Here is a 24946-nt window from a genome sequence, read left to right on the forward strand (position 1 = left end):
TTTAAACAATCTTTCTTCCCACCTGAGAAGAAATTTGTTAGCATGCAGATGGAAAAACTCTCAAGGAGGTAGTCCGCTGATCTGATCTTTAGATTGGGACCTAATCTCATGAGTCCTTCAAAAGCAGAGCTTCTACTGATCTCAATGCGGGGGAGGGGTGAACGTGCACATGGAGATCTTGCAGGATGAGGGTCACAAGTCTGAAATTTCAAGACTCTATTCAGTTTGCAATTCTGTGTCACTGAGGTAGCCTGGGTGTATTATCTGATACATTAAAAGCAGCAATAGCATAACACAATGTTTTCTTAATACAGCGCAATCACTATTTTCCAAACTCCAGTCAAGTGGAGGCTGTATAGTTCCCAAAGGAACTGACCAAAGTTCCATTCCTGTGGGTCAACTAAGATCAGCAGGAATGAAGCTTCTAGCTTCAGTTCTGTAGAACTAGTGAGCTCAGAATGGCTAAAAGTAAGCTCATGTGAAGTTCCTGCACAGTTTCTTTCCTACAGAACTTGGGCCTTTTTCAAAATCTTATTTTGAGGCCTCACTTCATCAGCGCTTCTATACTCTCAGGATCTTTGCCCGCTATTGCTCAATTTCTGCTGGCTTAGGAGTTCCCAGTTAACTACTCTGCCTCTTTCATGAGGACCTTTCAAAACCTTTGTTAATCAAGGTTTACAATGAAATATATATATTTTAAAAGCCCCCCAATAAATAGCTACAGTCTGCTTTGTTTTCGTGACTGAAGCATGTACACTTGGCACTAATCAAGACATTTTGGAAGACAAAAAAAAGCACAACATCATTGTCAAAAGTCTACAATCATCCCTCTCCCACATGTACTGTGCCTTTATTCCTATAACTGGGGAACCTCAGAGCCACAACAGTCCTGCCCATTCTAGTAAAACTTACTAGTGATTATCTTAATCACATTGATTATAGCAACAAAACAGTGTCGTTCACACTTGGTAGCACTTTTTCTTAAATAGCTGCTCTGCCTGTTTACATATATTAACTGCAAAGTATTATTCAAAGATGAATGACTTACCAAAAAAAAAAAAAACCCCAAACCAACAAAAAACCAGCAAGATATAGGTTGTTGGGCTGGTGTGCATCTCTCAACTTCTGAGACTTCTAATATATAGCTTGCTGTTGCTTCCTGTCATGCATTGTGGCTGCATGTTGAGGAGTTCCTGCAGAAAAGTGGAGAAGAGAAAAAGGGACCACTCTATTATACTGAGGATTAAGAAACCTCTTGAAATCTGAGTACAGTACAATTACAAAGTACCTCATGGTGTGGTGTTGCTTTTTTGTGCATCATCAGGTATGTCGGGGGCTATGCTACTTTACTCTGTCTGTCTGTCTGTCTTTTGTGCACAAAAATTTCACAGATTTTTGTTTACTTAAATGCATGGCAGGATTTAAAGTCAGATAGACATGCAACCCAGGGGTTGTTTAGCGAGTGTATTTATTTATGTAAAGGAAGGATGTACTTAAAAACATAAATATGTAACATGCTATAATACTGCCTATAGAAAGAGGATTTTTTTATTGTATTTATTTTTTGTAGTTCTGCTGTAAAATGAGAGAAGATGTGATTAAAAAAAAATACTGAAGGGCCTGCTTCTGCAACCCTTATGTGAGGACCACCATTTTGTCAAGTAGTGGGGACTGAAGTGAGTAAAGAGTTAGATTCTGAAGCGGAGAGTTGTTACTGATTCATACTTTCCAGATTTGAGCACAGAGGAAGGTACATAATACATATTGAGCAGTGGTTACACTTACTTGCATTAGGTAGCTTTTAACCATGTGACTATTTCCATTGATTTCAATATGACTACTTGGTTATATGCTACTTATGAGTAAGGGTTGCCTGATCAAGTCTGAAGTGGGCAAAGTCGAACTTTAATTTATTGGTCTAATTCCAGAACCTCTAATATGATCTCTCCATTTGGACGACTAGAGAACTTCTTATTAAATGAGGCTATCTTCAAATTACTTACGTCTTGCTTTTATTAAAGCTGATTTAATTCCTGGTAGGATATTTGCACATTAAATATTTATATAAAAGTTGAAGCATGTGGTATTCTTTATCATTCGTCAGGTCTTGTCAATGTATCCTTCATGGGTTTAATTTATCCTCCATGTTTTACCATATATATGCAGTATAGAGAACACATGAATTACCTTCTGTTGGGTTCACTGTCTGTATTTGTGCTGGCAGAACTGCAATACTGCAGCTAGTATTTTACAATGTGGCTATTATATTAGATGGGAACATGTTCTTTGTTTATTATAAATGTACAGCAACAAAAAATGCTAAAATCTATCACATTCAAGGAAGGTAGTGGAAGTTTAGGGCTTGTTTCTGCCAACCTTACTCATGTTGCCAAGCACTGAACTCTGTGAAGTAGCCACAGTACTAATCCATGTATATTGGTGGCAGAATCAGGTCCATAGTATGAAGCAGGATGAGTCAGTTACCCTACACAATCATTCAGAAGGCTCTTTCAGGTCCAACATAGAAATAATTAAGCAACTACACTACATGATAATGAAATGTTTGGATTGGGCTTCTCATACAAATATTAACAATATTGAAGTGATGCCTATTCAGTTAGGATCCTATGTTTTGTTAGCAGTAAATGTTATTATGTTTTTCTGAAACTTTAATTCATAGGAATAAATCCACAGTTGAGCTTTTGGAAGTATTATATGGGTTTTTTTGACTGAATATACTATTTTTCAGGGCCTGCCTTAAATTTATTAGTAGGAGACAAGAGCTGGGGTTCTTTCACTTACGTGATTACACATTGCCAGAGTCTTGTAAAATCATTCATCATGTCTCCTATGTGCATTCATGGTTGCTGATTTAACAAAATACACATGCAGGTGTAAAAACCTTCATATTTTATTAAATTGCTAGGAGTTCTGTGGAAATAAATAAATATAACACTTAATAATGCTGTATACAGTGTTGTATGATTGTGGTTGTCTGTCATGCCTATGTGGATGCATAAATAGGGTGACCAGATGTCCCGTTTTTATAGGGACAGTCCTGTTTTTTTGGGACTTTTTCTTATATAGGTGCCTATTACCCCCTCCCCCCCACCCCTTGTCCTGTTTTTTCACAGTTGCTATCTGGTCACCCTATGCATATAACTACTCAGTCTGTGCATTGCATTGGGTATCTGCAGTTACATGAACAATTTTGTGTGCCTACCTTGAAAAACTTGGCTGTAACAAGGGGGGAAAAAAAAGAAAATGTAATTCAGAATAGACATTGCAGAGAGTCACTACAGAGAAAGCTAAATTGTTTTTCTGGAAGTTATAACCAGTATCTTCAGTGTAGCAATGTTATAGCTTGCACATAACTCTTTGACAAAAGTTACATGAAGTAGTTTGATCAAAGACTAACTACAGGAACTGTCTGTGGTTTTAAATATATCAGCACAGCCATGTTGAATGCAGAATATCAAGATAGCAGACACAAAGCAAAATTCTAGACCAATAATTAGGGCATTACCAAATTCGTGGCCATGAAGCATCATGAAATCTGGTCCCCCCCGCATTCCTTTTTGGGTCAGGACCCCTACAATTAAAACGCTGTGAAATTTCAGATTTAAATAGCTGAAATCATGAAATTTATGATTTTTTAAATCCTATGACCATGAAATTGACCAAAATGGACCACGAATCTGGTAGGGCTCTACCAATAATGGATGACTGCAGCTGCCTAAAATATAAGTCTGGTTGAATCTCACATACATGCCTAGTTTTAAAGCAATTATTTAATTCTGATATAAATTCTGCTAGTATGATGAGCAAGTAGAGCAACATGTGCAATCTCTCTAGTGATGAGAATCCTGCAGGGGATTCTCAATGCTTGAAAAGGTTCTCTTGAATCAGTAAAAAAACCAAACAAACAAACAAAAAAACCCCATGTGTAAAAGTTGTTATATAATGAAATAACTCAGATCCCTCTTACTGGGAGAAAGCTAGTGGCATAGTTTCACACACTCACACTCACATACTCATTAGTTAAGAGATTTTTTTTTGTTTCATCACTTTTCCAGCGTACAGCTAAACTGCAGTCCCCCTTACTCAGGAACCAAGTAGAAATGGCTTCAGCTGATCCCCTTAATCAGATGGGATAAGCTTGGCCAATAAGGGTCACATGTGAAATACCATGTGTGACTTGCTCCATGTGACCTAGCTGAATGAACCAGGCTTGAACTTCAAAGAAATGGTTAACAGCAGCCAGTAAAGTTCATGGATACCCAGATAGAGCAAAAGATGATTATGGTATCATCAAGGGCACAAACATAACTTGACATAGTTTGTAGATACAGGAAGAGCACTGGTCAAGACTATTGAATACTTTTCCTGTTTGAGATAGAGCTAGGATGTGACAAAGTGGGGTTTTATTCAGCTTGTTATGCTGCATATGAGTCTTACTGCCCTATACTAATACTGTGTGTACCTTAATTTCCCAGTGTACTGCACCAATGCTTTGGTGGTGGGAATTGGGTGTGTGATTTTTGCTGAGACCCTCAGGGCAGGTGAGGCTGTCCTACTATTTGCACCTATGTAACCTGAGACCTAGGAGGGGAGTGCAACCAGGTGATACCTGTGGTCAGGGAAGCGAGACAAAGAGAAGAAGGAGGGGCATCAAGAGGGTTGTCGGAGGTCAGGTGGCTGGAGGCTGGCAGTCTGCATGGGGGGACTGGAAGAGGGGGAATCCAGGGCATGTGGCCCAGGGTTCCCAAGATGGACTTGGCTGAAAGTCACTGATGTCTGTAATAGCAAGCTCTGTTCTACGCTGCATTCCCATTGACTAATAAACCTTCTGTTTTACTGGCTGGCTGAGAGTCATGTCTGCCTGCGGAGTTGGGGTGCAGGGCCCTCTGGCTTCCCGAGGAGCCCTGCTAGCATAGCTCTATAATAAATTCCTTCTCCCTGAATAGACAGGACTAGAATCTGCAACCTCTTCTAGGTCAGATTTCCAGAGACAGTGGAATCCAGGGCTATGGGACAACTATTTGCGCATTCACTGGTTGAATTACTTGGGAGCTCAGCACCCAAAGAATTGATCTGATCCACATAGTGCTTTAAAAGAAGGTCTTATCTGGGAAAAGAGTAGCAAAAGATGTAAATTTAAGTATGTTTGGGACTACTTTAATTTACACTTTCTCTCTCCTTGGTGTATAAGACCAATTTAGAATTCCTTAGATACCAGTAGAGTGTATGTATTCTCAGTTGTTAACTCTTAAGCATTGTTTGTGTTGCAGAAGTGTCTAGAGTCCCCAATTACCTCTGAATTTGGCTTGAGGAGTCTATTAGCAAACCATAAAATGGATTTAAACGTATTTAGCTCTCAGTTAGACTCTAATAATTTGTACTCTCCCTTGTCTTCCCAAAAAGGGACGGAAGAAGGCTAAATAAAAAGGGAATTAATACCAGTCCTCCAACAAAGCTTTGCTGCTTCTTGTCCTTCCAGCATCCCATATATGCACACCTATTTCCTGTTAGTTACACACAGCGAATGAGATTTTCATTGTTCACTTTGTTACTTTGATGGCAAAATCTCAAATCCATCTCACATTACAAAGACAAAAGAATAAATCTCACTTTTCACGTTCAAAGTTGGATGGCACAGGATGCTCTCTCTGCTCTCTCCTGCTGCCATTTTCCTGGCAGGGTTGTGATTTTAGGTAGCCATCTTAGAATTACTAAGAGAGTTGGATCCCGTTTTCATAAGGGCCTGTAATAGCATCCATTAGATTTTCGGTAAAATCAAAACACAGACAAATAAATGTATGTTTCTAGTAGTTGATATAAAAACTTGTGTAGCTCTTAGCTGAATCCTCTAACAGTTCTTGGCCATGTACATACCAATATACAGACACCATGGTGGTCAGCTAACTGCATGCATATGGGATAGTAATAGAACTTGCAAATCTCTGTTAAAAATACTTGGCATCTATTGCTGGACCATAGGGGGAGACTCCATTAGTTATCAATAGGAGTAGGACTTAAATTAAATTTTCAGGTCCTGCATCAGGGAACAGAATTGCCGTGTCAGAGACTTGATCAGGTCTTGCATATTCCAAACAGTAGAGGGCAGTAGAAACATACACAGAAGCTAATGTATTACAAAATTGTAAAGGTTTTTGGCTCTGTTTAGAGTTTAAGCAAATTATTTGCACCAATATTACATAAACAGCTGATATATTAGAGGTTAGAAGATTGGGTAAATTGTTTTTATGCTCTTCTTCATTCTGTATTAGAATCTGGTATTAGCCTATAAAATTATGGACCTGTGGGCATGTATTTTGCATCATTCAACCTACAGAGAGACATTGTGCTGTGAGCAAATCTACTTCAGGATCCTGTGGGGTTTCCCGTGCCCTCAAGACTGCCTTCAAAATCTCAGGACTTTCACTGGTATAACCATGAAAGTACCGCTAAAATACAAAAGAGGAGGAATAAAGAGATGGGTCCTGTCCATGCAGGCTTCAAAGAAGTCTGTTCTGGGACTCACTTGTATTTGGATTCACTTGAAGCGGGGAACATGTTATTTTTTCTCTTTTTAAAAGAACCCTATTTGTTAGATTTTATTCAGTTATCAATGAGAAACCTTGGAATGGAGGGAGGTGGTCATCCAAAGGGAAAATCATTAGGCTTTTTGTTAGCCATTGTAGGAAGGTAGGCTCATAGGATTAGCGTGACATGGTCTGTTCATCCCCCTCCGCCCCTCACACAAATAAAGAGCTGCTATTAAGAGCTTTATATTGTATCAGCTAATACAAAATTCCTTTTGGCATCTGTAACTTTGATTTCATCGTAGAAACTTGAATACCAGTACAGAAGTAATATGATAAGATGGAAAACTGCTATTCTTACACGACCCCTTAGTCTTGTTCTAGTACCACAAAGCAAGCTGGCATTAAGCTGAGTAATAAGACACCACTGCTGCATGTTGTGGTTAATTTCTAAAGTCTGCTTTGTGATGTTATATCCTACCATCTGTGGCAGGAAATGTTAAATTAGTAATTATTCATCTAACCTTATCATAGAAGAAGATTAATCTTTTGGTCAGGTAATTTTATACCCAGTTTAAATCTGATCCAAAACATTTTTTTTTTGGTTAATTGAGAACCACATGTATAAAACACCTTGGTAGTTTGGGTCACTATAGCTCATTGTTATACTGAGGAGACCAACCTACCCAAAATATAAACTTACAGGTTTCTAACTTGATGATGATTTTACTTTATTTTGGAGCTATATCATCCATGAAACTTCTAATGACTATCTGAAATTAATGTATTTATAATCCCTCTAGAGCCAGAATGGTACTGAACACATTTCAATAGTTTCTTGAAGTACATACCTTTATGTACATTTCAGGGAAACATTTAAGAATGAGCAAGTTCTGTTGCTTATATCTTTAGTATATTCCAGTGTGTATGTACCTGTGTCTTGCTAATGAAGTGTTTTATGTGTCAAAATAATTTTTAGGCCACACTGGATTTTTTTGAAGGAGTGTTAGTGAAAAGTCTGGAAAAGAGCATATCCGTTTATTTGAAATGTCAAATGAAAACCTGGATTCTTGCTCTGCTCTGTTGCCTCCTGCAGAAGCAAAGTATTGTAGCAATATGTTTCAGCAGTTCTACCCCACCTCTCACTCCTTAGAGGGTGAAATTAATTTCTGGTGCAGAGGGTCAGCCTTTCTCATGACTTTAGCGGTGCTTAGGGGCTGTTCTGGTGATCAGCTGGTCGAGCAGCTACTGGCAGCCTGTAAAGGAGAAGGGCAAATAACTAGTTTTCATGTTAATTTATGTCAGTTTGGTGTGGAAATCCATATTACTGGAGGGCTGGGGGTGGGCCATGGATGCAAGTTTATACAGATGGATTCAGCACCGTGACCAGCACAACTGGCATGGAGGAGCTTCAACTGCTATTTGACCCTCTATACGTGGAGTACAGATGCACAGGGTTTCACCCTCACCTGACTTTATGCAGGTGAAGTGAATTTAATTCAGAATGCACCTCATAGACTTGGGAATGGAAGCCTCTTTCAAACATCCCATTCTGTTCTAGATATCTTTCTCTATCACATACACCTTGTAGGTGGTAAGTTGCAAGGCTGCTACTAGAAAGTCAGGCTGACTAAAGAGCTTTTTTCTCAGAGAGATACACCAGAAATGTCTTCCATAAGATCCTTTAATGTTCTTCCAGGTATGACTGAGGTTAGCTTAAATAAGGTTTGTTATGCACAGCTATACCTAGTGGCTGAACAGTATAAGACAGTTTAGCATTCCATTACATCTCCCCCTTTAAGTTCTACATTTCTACCATTTACAAAATTTACGCTGTCTTGAAGTTCACTATGGATCAGTCTGGACAGGTGGATAGAAAGCTGGCTAGATTGTCAGGCTCAAAGGGTAGTGATCAACGGCTCGATGTCTAGTTGGCAGCCAGTATCAAGCGGAGTGCCCCAGGTGTCAGTCCTGGGGCCAGTTTTGTTCAACATCTTTATTAATGATCTGGATGATGGGATGGATTGCACCTTCAGCAAGTTTGCAGATAATACTAAGCTAGGGGGAGAGGTAGATACGCTTGAGGGTAGGGATAGGGTCCAGAGTGACCTAGACAAATTGGAGAATTGGGCCAAAAGAAATCTGATGAGGTTCAACAAGGACAAGTGCAGAGTCCTGCACTTAGGAGGGAAGAATCCCATGCACTACTACAGGCTGGAGACCGACTGGCTAAGCGGCAGTTCTTCAGAAAAGGACCTGGGGATTACAGTGGACGAGAAGCTGGATATGAGTCAGCAGTGTGCCCTTGTTGCCAAGAAGGCCAATGGAATATTGGACTGTATTAATAGGAGCATTGTCAGCAGATCGAGGGAAGTGATTATTCCCCTCTATTCAGCACTGGTGAGGCCACACCTGGAGTATTATGTCCAGTTTTGGTCCCCCCACTTCAGAAGGGATGTGGACAAATTGGAGAGAGTCCAGTGGAGGGCAACGAAAATGATGAGGGAGCTGGGGAACATGACTTATGAGGAGAGGCTGACGGAACTGGGGTTATTTAGGCTGCAGAAGAGAAGAATGAGGGGGGATTTGATAGCAACCTTCAAATCCCTGAAGGGGGGTTCCAAAGAGGATGGAGCTCAGCTGTTTTCAGTGGTGGCAGATGACAGAACAAGAAGCAATGGTCTCAAGTTGCAGTGGGGGAGGTCTAGGTTGGATTTTAGGAAACATTATTTCACTAGGAGGGTGGAGAAGCATTGGAATGGAAGCACTAGGGAGGTGGTGGAATCTCCATCCCTAGAGGTTTTTATGGCCTGGCTTGACAAAACCCTGGCTGGGATGATTTAGTTGGTGTTGGTCCTGCTTTGAGCAGGGGATTGGACTAGATGATCTCCTGAGGTCTGTTCCAACCTAATATTCTATGATTCTATGGTCAGTTTGGAATCTTTGGGCGTGCCTACACTGCAGTTAAACACCTATGGCTGGCCTTTGTCAGTTGGATCAAGCAGTGGGGCTGTAAAATTGGGGTGTAGGCATTTGGTCTTGGTCTGGAGCCCAATTTCTGGGACCTCAAAAGAACAAGGAATGAATCTTCCTGCTGTAGGACTTTTTTGGCTTTCGTAACTGCTCTCTCAGCCAGCCCCAGCTTGTGGGTAATGTGGGCTGCTAATAATATGATCAAAATCATATTTTGTTCAAAATGACTTAAATTCTGGTGCAGTAAATTGTGGTCCATTGTCTGTCACTAGTTCTGGAATACCCAAAGGAGCAAAAGAACACTCCAGTTTTTTGATAACACTGCAACACGTTATGTCTTTCAAATATATTATTTCTATATACACCTCTACCCCAATATAACGCGGTCCTCGGGAGACAAAAAATCTCACCGCGTTATAGGTGAGACTGCGTTATATCAAACTTGCTTTGGCCCCCTCTGTTCCTTGTTCTCTGACGGCCCCTCCAGAGACCCGTCCCGTCCCTAATCACCCCCAGGACCCCTACCCAACCCCCCTGCTCCCTGTCCCCTGACTGCTCCGACCCCTATCTACACAGCCCGACCCTATCCACTTCCCGCCACTGGTGAGTGTGGGGAGGTTGGGGAAAGGACGCCCCCCGGGCTGGGGCCGCGTCACTCCACTTCCCACCACAGGTGAGTATGTGGGATATCCTTTCCCCAACCTCCCTGCACTCACCGGCAGTGGCAGAAGCGGAGGAGCCCGGTCCCAGCCTGCTCCACTCCGCCAGCTCCCAGCCGCGGCGCTCCGCTTCCCTCTGCCGGTGAGTGCGGGGGGCGTCCTTTCCCCAAGCCCCCTCCCCTGAGCGACATGGCTGGGGCTGGGGTGAGGGAAGTGGAGTGGGCTGCTCCCGGCCCCCCGCTAATCCCCCGGGCCACTCTGGGGCCGGGCTGCTTCTCTTCTGCCGTTTAGTGGAGGGGGATCCCTTCCCCCAAGCCCCCTCCCCTGAGCAACACGGCTGGGGCCAGGGCGAGGGAAGCGGAGCGGGCTGCTCCCGGCCCCCTGCTAATCCCCCGGGCCACTCTGGGACTGCGGAGCCCCAAAAGTGCCCCACCACCACTCCTGCCTCCCAGACCCTGGGGGGGGGGGAGCCCCTGACTGCCCCCGAGACCTCTGCCCCTTATCCGAGACCTCTGCCCCTTATCCAACCCCTCGGCCCCAGCCTGGCACCCTTAACACGCTGCTCAGAGCAGCGTGTCAGAGCTTTACCGCGTTGTATACGAACCTGCGTTATATCGGGTCGCATTATATCGGGGTAGAGGTGTACCTGGAAAAATAGTCCACTATGACCAGGTAATTATGTCCTCTGAAATTGCATGAGTCTGCAGCTTGTCTCTCCCAAGCTCTGTCTGGTAGAGGCATTTCTACACTTTAAGGTTCAACATTGTCTCTTGAGGTTATTTATACTAGATCACCTTTCAAAAGTCCAATATTCTCAAATCCTCTGTCAAGTTTTCCACTTTCTCACCAGGCCCATCATGGCTGCCACTCTGAGGCTGAGGAGGTTTCGGTCTTTGATCATATGCATGCTGAATGTATAGTTTTTGTAAGTTGTTTCTGTGGTGAACTGGTCCATGCAGTTCAGAATACCTGCAAGTCAAATCAAGGCTGTGTCAAGTGATTTCAGCTCTCTGAGGGGTTAAAGGTGATTTTACATCTACAATGACAGTCATATCTGCTCCTAAGTCAATTCTAAAGTCAGTAGTCTTTCCATGAATATTCAGTTTCACTCTCCAGGTAGGCTCTGTGTCATCACATGTGATAGCTCCCAGAACAATGGCTCTTGATTGTCTGTAATATGAGTCAACTCCTGACTGTGTTGGTATGACAAACAGCTGCAGAATGTCCATATTTTGTGTATTTATTACACCTTGTGCCTTTGGCTGGACATACATCATTTCTTGGGCTATGAATTTTTCCACATCTTGTACAGTTAGGCTGAAAGGCTTTGGTGTTTGGAATTTGTGCCTCTTAGTCTGGGAGTTCTCTCATTGAGAGAGTGCCTCAGGGGTTTTCTGATAATGACTTTTAGCTCATGCTGTTTACAGCTTCTAAGCTAATTTCTTGTTTTTCAGGTTTTTCAAGTTGCTTCTGCCTTTGGTTATGCTGTTTGACCAGACCAGACTGTTTTGCTATCTGTATAGCTGCGTGGGTTAAGTCTGTCTTCATCTGTAGCTGCTGTGAAAGATTCTTGTCTGTTAACCAACCCAGTGACTAGCCTGTCTCTGATATTTTTGCGTTGCAGTCCCAAAATCACAGTTTACAGCCAGTGCATGCAGAGATCTTATAAAAGATTCAACATTTTTCTTGGTTCCTGACTTCTCTGGTGAAAACTTTCTCTTTCATAAACAACATTTCACTGAAGTATAAAGTATGCATCGAACATACTCAGAACCATTTCATAGTCATCCTTATGACTGTCTTCAGTAAAGTCAAAGAATTTAAAGATATGTTCTGCTTGTTTCCCCATAGCATAAATTCAAGAGCATATCTGTATGTCTCTAGTTTCCCTGTCGAGTTTGGTTGCAATGTGAAATCTTGCAAAATGCTGTTTCCAGTCTGTCCATTCTGAAGGTTTGTCAAAACTGAAGTTTTCTGGGGCATTTAAGAGTGGAATGTTGATGAGATCCAGCAATCTTTGTTCCTTTTTTACTTCTCTCTGCAACCTTTGCTGCTTTGTTCCTTCTGTTTCTGTTCACCTTTGGCACTAGTTTACTTCCACCACCATATCATGTATACTCTTGTACACAGTACGTTGCAGGGCTACTACTTCTACCAGGTTAGGCTTCTGAATCAGATGCTGACTGACTACTCCTTCTCAAGCTTGTATGTCAAGCTTTGGATGTTCTGTTAAACTTAAAACTTAAGCCAGTAAAAGACCCAACAAATGGGATGTCTCCAAATACTTTAATAAAAGTAATGGGGAGGTTCGATTTTTCATTTCTTACAATATGGTCGCTGATCAGCTGGGCAATTGACTGTTTATATAGATGTATATTTTTTGCTGAGCAAAAAAATGAATTTAATAGTATTTTACATCTTTCCAGATATTCTAGTCTTATCAAAGACATGCAGCTTATACAATATGTGTTATTGTTCTGTTGTGAGCTTTAAAACTGAGAGTTCACAGTTGTTCATCTATTGAGCTTTCCAAAAACATTATTATAGGTTAATCTGATTTTAGCTCCCTGAGTAATTTTGAACTGTTTTCATGTGATTCTGTTTCTTCATGTTGCAGACGTGACTCTTTGACTATACAGTAATGTGCACTATGATTGAGATGTCTGTTACTTTGAAAACAGAAGTCACAGAACAGTATATTCACAACCCACTATAATATAGTGCATCTTGACATACTTTTGTTTGGCAAAATATAATCACATTTTAGAATATGATGCAAAACCCAGCTTCTTACACAGATCTTTTTTCCCCAATAACAATGCTGGAAAGCAGTCCAGCAGCAGTCTTCTGGGACTTTCAATTTTTCAGGTGATTTAAAATAAAGAAGGGGAGAAGTGTTGCAGTCCCTTTTTTGACCTAGTAGGGATAAATCCTGATTTCTGTGAAGGGCATGCTATAGCAATAGGAGCAGACTGGTTTTCTAAAACGTAGTTATTTTGGTGCTATTCTGTGTGAGACACTCTTGTATTCTGGAACAAAAGTGGCTAAAGTAGATTTGTTACTGGCAGCCGCTTCCTTCCCCATCACGGGATATTTTTTATCTAGTTATTTTCATACATCTTGTATTTCCTCTCCCAGGTGGTAGTATATAAATCTCCGGTGTCGATAAAATAAACCTGGTGATGAAGAGAAGATGCCAATCTATGCTTCCTGTAACAATGTCTCATTACTCTAATTCCTGTAATTAAATCATTGATTTTTATATAATTAGATATCTTACTCTCTCATCTCCTGTGAGATAATTACTGAGAAGAACAATTCTATCCTGATATATTGAGACCAGGAAGCATTCAGCTTTTAACCTGCCAGTGATGTTGACCCACATGGTGTGAAAGAGGGGCACTTAGTTGCACCTGCTATATACTTAAAATTGCTAACTGCAAGTGTTCTAAAACACAGTCATAGCTTTCCAAAACAGTCGTTGCCCAAAGGTAGGGGAGATTTCTACCTGTTGGGATTTCTGTTGTTGTTTTGTTTGTTTGTTTGTTTGTTTTTGTGGAAAGAAATTTTTCCATTTGGCTATTTTTGATGTTGGCAAGAGTATGGGGGGGAAACAGATTCTTTTAACCAACAGTCCAGTGAAAACAGCTAAAGGTTGACACTTACCATGGAAACAGTATTAACTGAGAACTAGTGCTTTGGCTTGGTTTAAAAATTTATTATTTTAACTGTCCATTGGGCACAAAGAGAAGAAAATGTCCTTAAGTCTAGAGGTATACACTTGAATTGTGTACACTGTGTATATATGAGTAGCTGGTGCACACATTTTTGTGTGCAGAGAAGTTATCATAGGACAGGCGTGAATGTTCACTCACATGTGCAGACACACACACACCTATTGCTAATATCTGCAATTGAGGCACAGATGAAAGAGGAGGCATCAAGGACTTTAAAACACCCAAACCATTTCCCAGTGAGGGTATAAATCAAAACTGTTCCAGACCTGTTTTTAATTTAATAATCAGACTACAAATAATAAAGAACAAATTTGTAGTGAGATAGATGCTACTTGACCACGGATGCATTATGCTGTTCTGGAAAACTTATGATTAAATAGGAAATACTGTGATTAAATAATGTTGCAGTTATGACACTAATCAACTAAATCAAAGACATTTAAAATGAACGGGGATTACTCTCTCATTATCTGACAGATTTTTCAAACAACAAATCCCCATATTGGACAAGGACAGGATATTGACTATAATATTGTCTCTCTTAGTTTTTGTTCGGAATTTAAAGTAGAAATAGGCTCAAGACAGAAAATTCAGATCCAGATTTTAAATATTGCAGATTTCAGGGGTATTCAGATTTTGGATATTTCCTCAATATGGAGAGAGGATCCTAAATAGTATTGATTTATCTCAGTGGGAAACACTAATTTTTATGTATTTTATTAGTTAATTTCTGAGTCTGTTTCTCTGGAACCATATAATATTGGGGTTTCTTCTTGGGGTTTAATCCAGAAGAAAGTTGATACAATATCAGAATGTAAGGTCCTTATAGTAGTATTAACTTGTCCAGATGGCTTATATAGAGTACATGTGTATATATGGATAATATGTGGTAAAAATTTAGTATCCTAACTTGTAATCAAAAGTATTATACATGTGCAATGCAGGCAATCTTGAGTTTCCATAAGGACCTTAACTTATCCATTCCATGACATGTTTGTGTTCAAATCTTCAATCGCGTCCCATGAGTGTCCCTTTCTTGGCATGCTGATGGAATGATCCATGCTTGTTTATACAGCACATTCTGTTGTCTGGGCTTGTGATCTGTCTGTCACACTCCCTTTCCTATCCGTAGGAATCTATAACTCCTGTTCTTTATTTTCATTGTAATATGTCAGTGTTACAGAACATGCTGAATTCTAGGTAATATTAATCGGAACTGGGCGTGCTCTCTGTACATGGTATAAAAATTCAGTCCTTCCATTCTAGTGCTAGCCTACCCTTATCAGCATATTTGCTTTAGTTGTCATATCATGTTACCTTGGATTTATATAATACTACATGATTTAAGATAAGAGGATAACCTAATACATAATGTGATATGATACAACTAGAATTTTTCTTTGTATGTTTGTTATTCAAGCAATGCACATAATCAATATTTTAGTGTGGTAGGGACACTGATTACTTACTACTTAAATTACCTTAGGAAGCTCAGGATTTTGTTATTATTCAGCTTGACTGTATTTAACATTTGGATTTTACATTCATGGAATTAGACATTTGGTTGCACAGTGTGTCTGTAGTACTCTATGGCAGTGAAAATCAGATAATGCATAATCATACAAATATACTTTTAGAGTCGTTGAAGTCATTTTTTACTCGAGGGCTATTAATTCATTTGTGGTATTTTGAATGTATTTCTAAAAACGTGTTAATCAGAAAACATGCAGTTGCTGATGAGTTTACTGTTACTTATGCTTTCTAGGCCAGGTTTTCATTCTCGTTATTTTTGGGGTGGGGGAGCCTCAGTTTTTGCAAGCCCAGGATAAAATGTCAAAAAGCATTTAGGTGACTTTTGGTAATACTTAGTCTTGTAAGTCACATAAGTGCTTTTGACAATTTTACCCACAGAGTTTTGTGCCTGAAGAGATGGAGGCCAGTGTTTGAAAATATGTTACTTCATTAATATACGGGGGAGGGACAGAAATGGTTCCTAGTAGTATTTGGAAGAAATACATTTTATTTTTGAATGATAAACTGTGCTTCATGTTCCAAAAGAGAAGTAAAAAGATAGATACAAATCCAGCATGGAGATAATCAGTTATTTGTTCCCTCTATACTTTTAAACAAAAAGACATCAAAGAATAAACATCCTTGTCCAGATTAAAAATAATTGACACCAGAAAAAAATAGTAATGAATGCATACATATAATGAAAATAATTAGTAAAATTATTGTCAAATTTGACAATCATTTTTAGGAATATAAAAACCATGAAGGGCAGTCACATTTTTAAGGCTCCGTGACTGTCTGCTACAACTTTAACCTGCTGGTTTCCATCCGATGTAATCTGTTTATAATTGTTCAGCTCAGAGTGAAGAGGATTTTACTAAAAACACTCTTTAAACCTTTGAATAGGGACTCAAGAAGTGGCTGTGTATGTGAGAATGGAAGTAGGCACTAAAACCAAGAATTTTCTGTACCAATGAGGATTAGGCAGAACTAAGGAGGGTGGAATGGAGAATGAATCACATTGAACGCATTTTGGCAGATGATTCAAGGGTCAATCACACATGCTCTTTCTAAAATAATAGCCAAAAGCCTATATATATAGTTGCTGTTGGATAACTCTGCAGCTACAACAGTTTGTCCTGTCTTCAAATTCATTGGTTTCAGAGTAGCAACCGTGTTAGTCTGTATCGGTAAAAAGAAAAGGAGGACTTGTGGCACCTTAGAGACGAACAAATTTATTAGAGCATGAGCTTTCGTGAGCTACAGCTCACTTCATCGGATGCATACCGTGGAAAATATAGTGGGGAGATTTTATAGACACAGAGAACATGAAACTATGGGTGTTACCATACAGACTGTAACAAGAGTGATCAGGAAAGGTGAGCTATTACCAGCAGGAGAGCGGGGGAGAGAGGGGGAAACCTGTATTTCACTGTATTTTCCCCTGAATGCATCCGATGAAGTGAGCTGTAGCTCACAAAAGCTCATGCTCAAATAAATTGGTTAGTCGCTAAGGTGCCACAAGTACTCCTTTTCTTTTTGCGAATACAGACTAACACGGCTGCTACTCTGAAACCAGCTAATTTGCTTGTGTTTCTTATTTAATTTCCTTAATTAGCTTTAGGTAGAACTCTGCCATGGCTGGAAATGTCACGTTCTTTGTTAATCCATGGCCACGTAATCATGAGTAAGATTCATTTCATGAATTCTTAAGCAAAGGAGCTATCATCTTGTTTTATGTGCTGTCATTTGTCACTGTCCTTCAGTGTTAATGTTGATAGGTTTATGTTATCCTTTGCCTTATTTCTGTGTAATTGCAGAGAACATTTATTATAGCTTCAGAGTTGACTTGTTGTTTCCTAGTTGAATGATTAACCTTATATGATTTATAAATATGTAATAATTCACCAAAATTCTAAATATTTATTTTTAAAAGGGGAATAATGCTTCATTCCTTCTAGAATTTGAAGCACATGCTCTTTTAAAACACACAAGGTATTTCCTATCTTTCTGTGATTTCTTCTTTTAAAAAGAAGTACGTAGCCTCCCTGGGTAGTGTATAGACCTCAGCTGCATTCTTTCCCTTTGACGTGATAGAGTAGCCAACTTTTTGTTATGTTAGAATGTTGATTCTTTTGGAATATTTTGGATTTTTAGGGTTTTCGGACTGAGGCCTGGTCTACGCACAGTTTTTGTACTGGCATCATTATGTCCGTTGCGGCCATGGGTTCTGGTTTTTTATTTTTGCTTTTCTTACTGATGGTATATGATGCAACCCCTATTATGGATGCAGTTATACCAGTATAAAGATGCCTTATACCAGCATAGTTTATTCTCCATGCCCTCAGGGAATAAGCTCTCCTGATATAAGTGCCTTCATACAGGTATAATTGTGTCCATTCTAGGAGGGTTGTACTGCTTTAACTATACTGGAATAGTAAAGCAATACAACTTTTGTATGTAGACCTGGCCTAAAAGAAGAATACTTCCATTGTTCTTGCTTGCAAAGCAGAGACTGAAGAGGCAAAGCACACCCAAATATAACAGTACTTAAACCCTTTGGAGTAAACTGAAAGGATTTGGGCAATTACATGTGTCAAGTTTTTATGGGGTATACAGAATATTCTACAGTTCATTTATTAGTACCTTATGAAACATTACCATGTGAACAAAGTACATTTTGTAGTGCTCTATCCCTGACTTTTTATTATGTGTCTTTCATCATTAATTCATCATGCTTGTCCTAATTAATAATGTGGATTAGTTTATTCTGTAAAGTAAAACGTACTGAGTGTTGCCTCCAATTTACACATCTGCTGTTTGGCTGTCTAGACCAGAGTTCCTCTGGCATTCCATTCTGTCCTTGACTTGTTGCTGATAATGTTTTGCCCTGGAACTTAACAGCAAGAGGTGTTCAATTATGTACACTGTAAAAGGGGAGAATGTGTTTCAATTAAGCATTTCCATTGTGTCTTCATATGAGAATTCACAATCTGGTTCTGCTTCTAAATTAAAAAATGCTAAAATGCAACTGTTATGGTTTTAAAATAGTCCTCTACTTTTTTCTCTCACTTTTATAAAAAATCTTGGCTATAATTTTGAGGATGAGATTCTGGGCTTTTTCTTTTTCTTTTTTTTAATTCCCTGAAAGAGATTCAGAGATAGCATAATTACATATTAATATGATTAGGCAATTCATAGATGTATTTAGGTTTAGTAATGATATATTATGCATGTCACCAGCTATGCTTAAATATTAACATCACGTCCAGTAAGAACATTTGACTTTTATGGTATTCTCTCTTCTCTTTCATCAAAGAGAAAATACCACCTTGGCAAATGATCTTACTGGATCTCACAAGTCATGCACTGGTCATAATAAATATGTTGGTTGTGTTAGTAATAGGTGGAAAAAGAAGAACATTGTGCTTAACAACTGTGGGGGAGGAGGGCGTAGAAGACAAGTTGTTTCTACTGTTACTGTTGGTAATTTTTCCTGAAAAACAGTTATTTCTTGTGAAAGTACATGCTCTGTAATACTCCCAAAGTTAGTGAAACTTACTGTATTGGCCACTGATGCTCATTTGTGGGATGAGTACCATCAACTGTGGTCCTTGAAATACTTGCTGGTGATCCTTGCTCTCAGCTGCTAACGCACATATTAAAAGAAGTTAAAAGTATTACTTTTTTCATGTCAGCAATTGCTGTAGTAGCCACAGGGATGTCATTATGATTGCAAATGATCGTGAAGGTGGTTCATGTACTCATGAATGAGAGGGGAGGAGTCCATGAGGGAGACGCTCTCTACCAGAACAGTGTGATTTCCTGTGGGATTGCTATTTGAACTTGGAAGCTGCTATAACTTTTTTCCTCCAAGATTTCAAAATATACTTTCTAAATATGCCATTGCCCCCTCCTTCTGCTTTCTATCCTTTTGTTTGAATGTAGTTTGCATAAACTCTATTTGTGCACCTAGTTTAATGATGCCACCAAATTGTAGGGAAGAGTACGCTGACATCAAGTCATTTTAAATGAGGGGTCATGTTACTCCTTTTTCTCTAGTAAAGGGAAGTTCAGAAAAGATCAAAATTAGGATAGTGAGGTGGAATAGCTTAAAGTACAAGACATTAACAGTGTTGTCAACTCTTGCGAGTCTCGTGGTAATTGATGTTTTTCTGCAAGCCCAAGCTCTGTGAGTCAGGTGATTGTGTGACAATATCAATTTTTGATTAAAAAAAGTTTCATGGTTGTGGAGAAAACCATGAAAATGTTCACCAAGTATATAGTAGGGGCTGAAAACCAAAGCACCCAACATTTATTATATATTTTTTAAAAAAATCATGATTTTTAAGCCAATCTCATAATTTTATGGGGTTCAACTCATGATTTTCGAATGCTTGGGACTGGCAATACTACATGCACTTAAAATCACAGATCACAATAAAAAAACAGTTGCTCAGTCTAGAGTCTGTTGTCCAGGTCACAAAAAACAGTGCCAGGTTTGACATGATTCTGCATGATTTACAGTCTGCACAAAGAGGCCCAAAGTTTGGAAAAGCGGAGATGTCAGAAGTGAAGTGCCTTAATATTAACACGTATACATTTATGCAACACTTGTCCATACTATTTCCAGGTGTAGTCATTGGCACCAGTTCCTCAGTTTTATGAGTACGGACAGTCATCTACAGTTATTAAAATGTGGAGGTAACTACAAGGCTGACTTCTTCAGCTTTTGACAAACAACAGGGTGTGTGAGGTTATATCTTTTATTGGACCAGTTTTTGAGCATACACAGAGCTCTTCTTCAGGTCCGGGAAAGGAACTCTGAGTGTCACAGTAAAAGGCAAGATGGAACAGATTGTGTAGCGTAAGTAGTTAGCACTTATTGTAAGGGACCATTCAAGGTAGAGTCACAGGACAAAAAGAGGGGGTTAAACATTGGATTGATAGTTTAATTCAACAATCTGTAAATCACTAACCCCCTCTTTTTGTCCTATGCCTGCAGAGGTGTTAGTGGGCCACTCTACCTTCAGTGGTTACAATATATGCTAACAATTTATGCTAAATAATCTATTCCACCTTGCATTTTGCAGTTGATGCTGGGAGTACCTTTCCAGGACCTGAAGAAGAGCACAGAGTAAGCTTGAAAGCTTGTCTCTCTCACCAACAGAAGGTCCAATAAAAGATATTACCTCACACACCTTTTCTCTCTAATATCCTGGGACTGACACTGCTACAGCTACACTGGTTTCAGAGTAACAGCCGTGTTAGTCTGTATTCGCAAAAAGAAAAGGAGTACTTGTGGCACCTTAGAGACTAACCAATTTATTTGAGCATAAGCTTTCGTGAGCTACAGCTCACTTCATTGGATGCATACTGTGGAAACTGCAGAAGACATTATATACACAGAGACCATGAAACAATACCTCCTCCCATCCCACTCTCCTACTGGTAATAGCTTATCTAAAGTGATCACTCTCCTTACAATGTGTATGATAATCAAGTTCGGCCATTTCCAGCACAAATCCAGGTTTTCTCACCCTCCCCCCCCCACACACACAAACTCACTCTCCTGCTGGTAATAGCCCATCCCAAAGTGACCACTCTCTTTACAATGTGTATGATAATCAAGGAGGGCCATTTCCAGCACAAATCCAGGTTTTCTCACCCCCCACCCCCCCCTCCAAAAACCACACACACAAACTCACTTTCCTGCTGGTAATAGCTTGTCCAAAGCGACCACTCTCCTTACAATGTGTATGAAAATCAAGGTGGGCCATTTCCAGCACAAATCCAGGTTTTCTCACCCCCCCCCCCAAAAAAAAACCCCACCCACACACAAACTCACTCTCCTGCTGATAATAGCTTATCCAAAGAGACCACTCTCCCTACAATGTGCATGATAATCAAGATGGGCCATTTCCAGCACAAATCCAGGTTTTCTCACCCCCCCACCCCCATACACACACAAACTCACTCTCCTGCTGGTAATAGCTCATCCAAACTGACCACTTTCCTTACAATGTGTATGATTATCAAGGTGGGCCATTTCCAGCATAAATCCAAGTTTAACCAGAACGTCTGGGGGGGGGGGGTAGGAAAAAACAAGGGGAAATAGGCTACCTTGCATAATGACTTAGCCACTCCCAGTCTCTATTTAAGCCTGAATTAATAGTATCCAATTTGCAAATGAATTCCAATTCAGCAGTTTCTCGCTGGAGTCTGGATTTGAAGTTTTTTTGTTGTAAGATAGCGACCTTCATGTCTGTAATCGCGTGACCAGAGAGATTGAAGTGTTCTCCGACTGGTTTATGAATGTTATAATTCTTGACATCTGATTTGTGTCCATTTATTCTTTTACGTAAAGACTGTCCAGTTTGACCAATGTACATGGCAGAGGGGCATTGCTGGCACATGATGGCATATATCACATTGGTGGATGTGCAGGTGAACGAGCCTCTGATAGTGTGGCTGATGTTATTAGGCCCTATGGCTAAGTCATTATGCAAGGTAGCCTATTTCCCCTTGTTTTTTCCTACCCCCACCCCCAGACGTTCTGGTTAAATTTGGATTTGTGCTGGAAATGGCCCACCTTGATAATCATACACATTGTAAGGAGAGTGGTCAGTTTGGATGAGCTATTACCAGCAGGAAAGTGAGTTTGTGTGTGTGTGGGGGGGGGGGGTGAGAAAACCTGGATTTGTGCTGGAAATGGCCCACCTTGATTATCATACACATTGTAAAGAGAGTGGTCACTTTGGATGGGCTATTACCAGCAGGAGAGTGAGTTTGTGTGTGTGTGGGGGGGGGGGGGGGGGCAGAGGATGAGAAAACCTGGATTTGTGCTGGAAATGGCCCAACTTGATTATCATACACATTGTAAGGAGAGTGATCACTTTAGATAAGCTATTACCAGCAGGAGAGTGGGATGGGAGGAGGTATTGTTTCATGGTCTCTGTGTATATAATGTCTTCTGCAGTTTCCACAGTATGCATCCGATGAAGTGAGCTGTAGCTCACGAAAGCTTATGCTCAAATAAATTGGTTAGTCTCTAAGGTGCCATAAGTACTCCTTTTCTTTTTACAGCTACACTGCATTTTTCAGCTTTGTTTTTTGTCTTGCATCTTCTTGTATCTTTTCCAAAGCAGCTGTTCTTTCATTGCTTTATCTCTGACTGTAAGGTAGGAATTAGCGATATTGACTACAAGGGTCAAGCTACCTTATTGTTTTACCACTATTAAGCCATACAGGTGAATTATAATTATTTCTATATGTCGCTGTAAGAGTGTGCAGACCTATAAGAATATAGACTGTCACTGCTTTGAGGGGCTTTCTTTAAAGATGTGTAATATTCAGATACTTCAGTGAGAAGTAAAACAATCTTGAATTTTACTTAAACTTGGGCCTTGCCATAAAACTGGGGCCCAATGTGTCATCTATATGTTTTTGCTTACCTTCTTTACCACACATAGAATTCACAGACTGGGAAATAAATCTTCTGTTATCTCAAACACTTATCTCTGTTTGACAAGGAAGACAACACAGCTGGATAAATAAGGATCAAATGTACTGACTTCTCTTGTTTCCTAAATCAGTTTGGTGCAATAGAAAATGCAGAGCTCTGTTAAATGTTTTTTCATACTATTTGTTTTTCACTGGGCATAGAGAATTCTCTTGTGATGAACTTGTGTGAAGACTTCAGAAGCATATCTGTCATGTCACAAAACAAAAAAAGTGAATATGTGACAGAATGGGATCACTGACCTATTTACCAAAAAGCCAAATATATTTTAATATAATTCTTGTGGTATAAATTCACTTGTTTTTCAAACTTTGCCATGTTGGCTATTTGGAGATAGCATTTGTTTGTTGAAATTTATATACTGGAAAGACGTAATGTCAACTGTGTGTGCCCACGTGCATGCACACATGCACACGCAAACACAATAAACTTTTATTTCTGTATTTTAAGTAATTTTAATATAAAACATTCATATTGTCTTGTCAAACTGCATGCAATGCACAATGTGTAAGTGTTTCTCTCATGGTTTTGGTTAGAAGTAAAATATTTTCAATATAACAATATAATGTAAAGAGCCCATGTGACTTAGGAGCCTAAACTCATTTTCAAAATGATTTAGGCATTTTTGAAAATTTTACCCATTGTCTTTACCAGTAGTACAACTATTAGCGTATTTGGGGCATAATTAATTAAACTATAATAATATGCAGGGTTTTTGTGTGTGTTTCATGGAATGCATAGTGTTCTAACAATTCATAAAAGGAAAACTCAAACACAATCTCAATCATCATTAGGGAAGACTTGTAAGTGGAAAGTAATAGCAGCCTTGTGAAACTGATCACATTCAGAAATGGAATAAGCACAGGGCATTTGAAAATTACATAAGGACCCAGTCAGGCAAACAAATACAGTACAAGAATATTTGCTTCTGCGCAGAGTAATTTGGTGCTGGGCAGCAGTAACTATGCTTGAAGTGAAACTGTTGGATTTGGGCTGGTAGGTTTTGGCTTCTACTTTGCTGACGCATGATAGTAGTAAGAGAACAGAACATTCCCATTAGGTTGTGGTGGCTGAAGCACTTCTTTTGGTCAGGAGTTCAATTCTTCTTTGAATCACCCTTCTGAAGTCACAACAAGGAATTTAAACATAATAGTAGAGTGCACCTGTCTTTAAATGACTGCTCAGTATCTGAGCAATACGTTTCAGTCAAAAAGTTCTCACTAACTTCTCATTAAGATGTTTTGTGTTAAAATGACTACTGGAGAGGGTATGCAGCTCTGACAGAGCTACCATCCCCCTCTGTCAGGTTAAAATAGGTATCTGGTGGGTGCCTACATGGAAGTTGAAGATCCCGTATCCTTTTATGAACAAATAGCCATGGCAAGTTTGATTCATGCAGCTAATTATTATACTACCTCTGAATTATGCCTAAAACTGGGGTTTATAATTTGGATTACTGTGAGGTGATATGAGGAGGTGGGAGGATAGGAAGAGGAAGCAGACCCTAATATATAGTAGCTAGATAGAATATGCCAATAAGAAAACAATGGCACAAACAAGTGAATATAGAACTAATAGTCACATGTAGCTGTTATCCTCTTGAACTATTAATATGCGTAAAGAAAGAACAAATGATTAAAGTATTATTTTGTGATATCTGTTACATGCTTACTTATCTGTTTCAAGATCTTCTTGCTGGCAACTTGGTAATCTTTATCAATGTCTGAGCTTTTCTTTCCATTTTATTTTACAGAAGAAACGGAAACAGAGTACCCAAGATGAAGATGCAATCAGTATCTGCAGCCTTGATGCAAGAGTGAGTAATTTCTTTAGCGGGTTTTTTTTTTTTTTTTGTCTTGAACTAAAATGCGGATATCCTGTTGTTTCCTGAAACAAAGGTACATTGGCCATTTCAGCTACAGTCTGTTCATTCATGGCCTGAAATAACTGTAGTTTTGCATACTACTTAAATTTAACGTATATCATTGCCAACTAGAC

General features: G+C 39.6%; 1 protein-coding gene across 5 annotated transcripts in view; it reads left to right on the plus strand.

Moving 5' to 3' along the window:
* ARHGEF3 (Rho guanine nucleotide exchange factor 3) overlaps positions 1–24946 on the plus strand; it is a 320877-nt gene that overhangs the window by 119542 nt on the left and 176389 nt on the right. For 3 of the 5 annotated variants that reach the window (XM_048857876.2, XM_048857875.2, XM_075130320.1), the window contains one exon: positions 24702–24764. In XM_048857876.2, the coding sequence (XP_048713833.1) occupies positions 24702–24764 (63 nt within the window). Of the gene's footprint in view, positions 1–1197; positions 1325–24701; positions 24765–24946 lie in introns of those variants that run through there. The other 2 variants (XM_075130322.1, XM_075130321.1) reach the window with 2 other exon arrangements.

The sequence above is a fragment of the Caretta caretta genome, chromosome 7 (genome assembly GCF_965140235.1).
Source record: "Caretta caretta isolate rCarCar2 chromosome 7, rCarCar1.hap1, whole genome shotgun sequence".
Classification (NCBI taxonomy): domain Eukaryota; kingdom Metazoa; phylum Chordata; order Testudines; family Cheloniidae; genus Caretta; species Caretta caretta.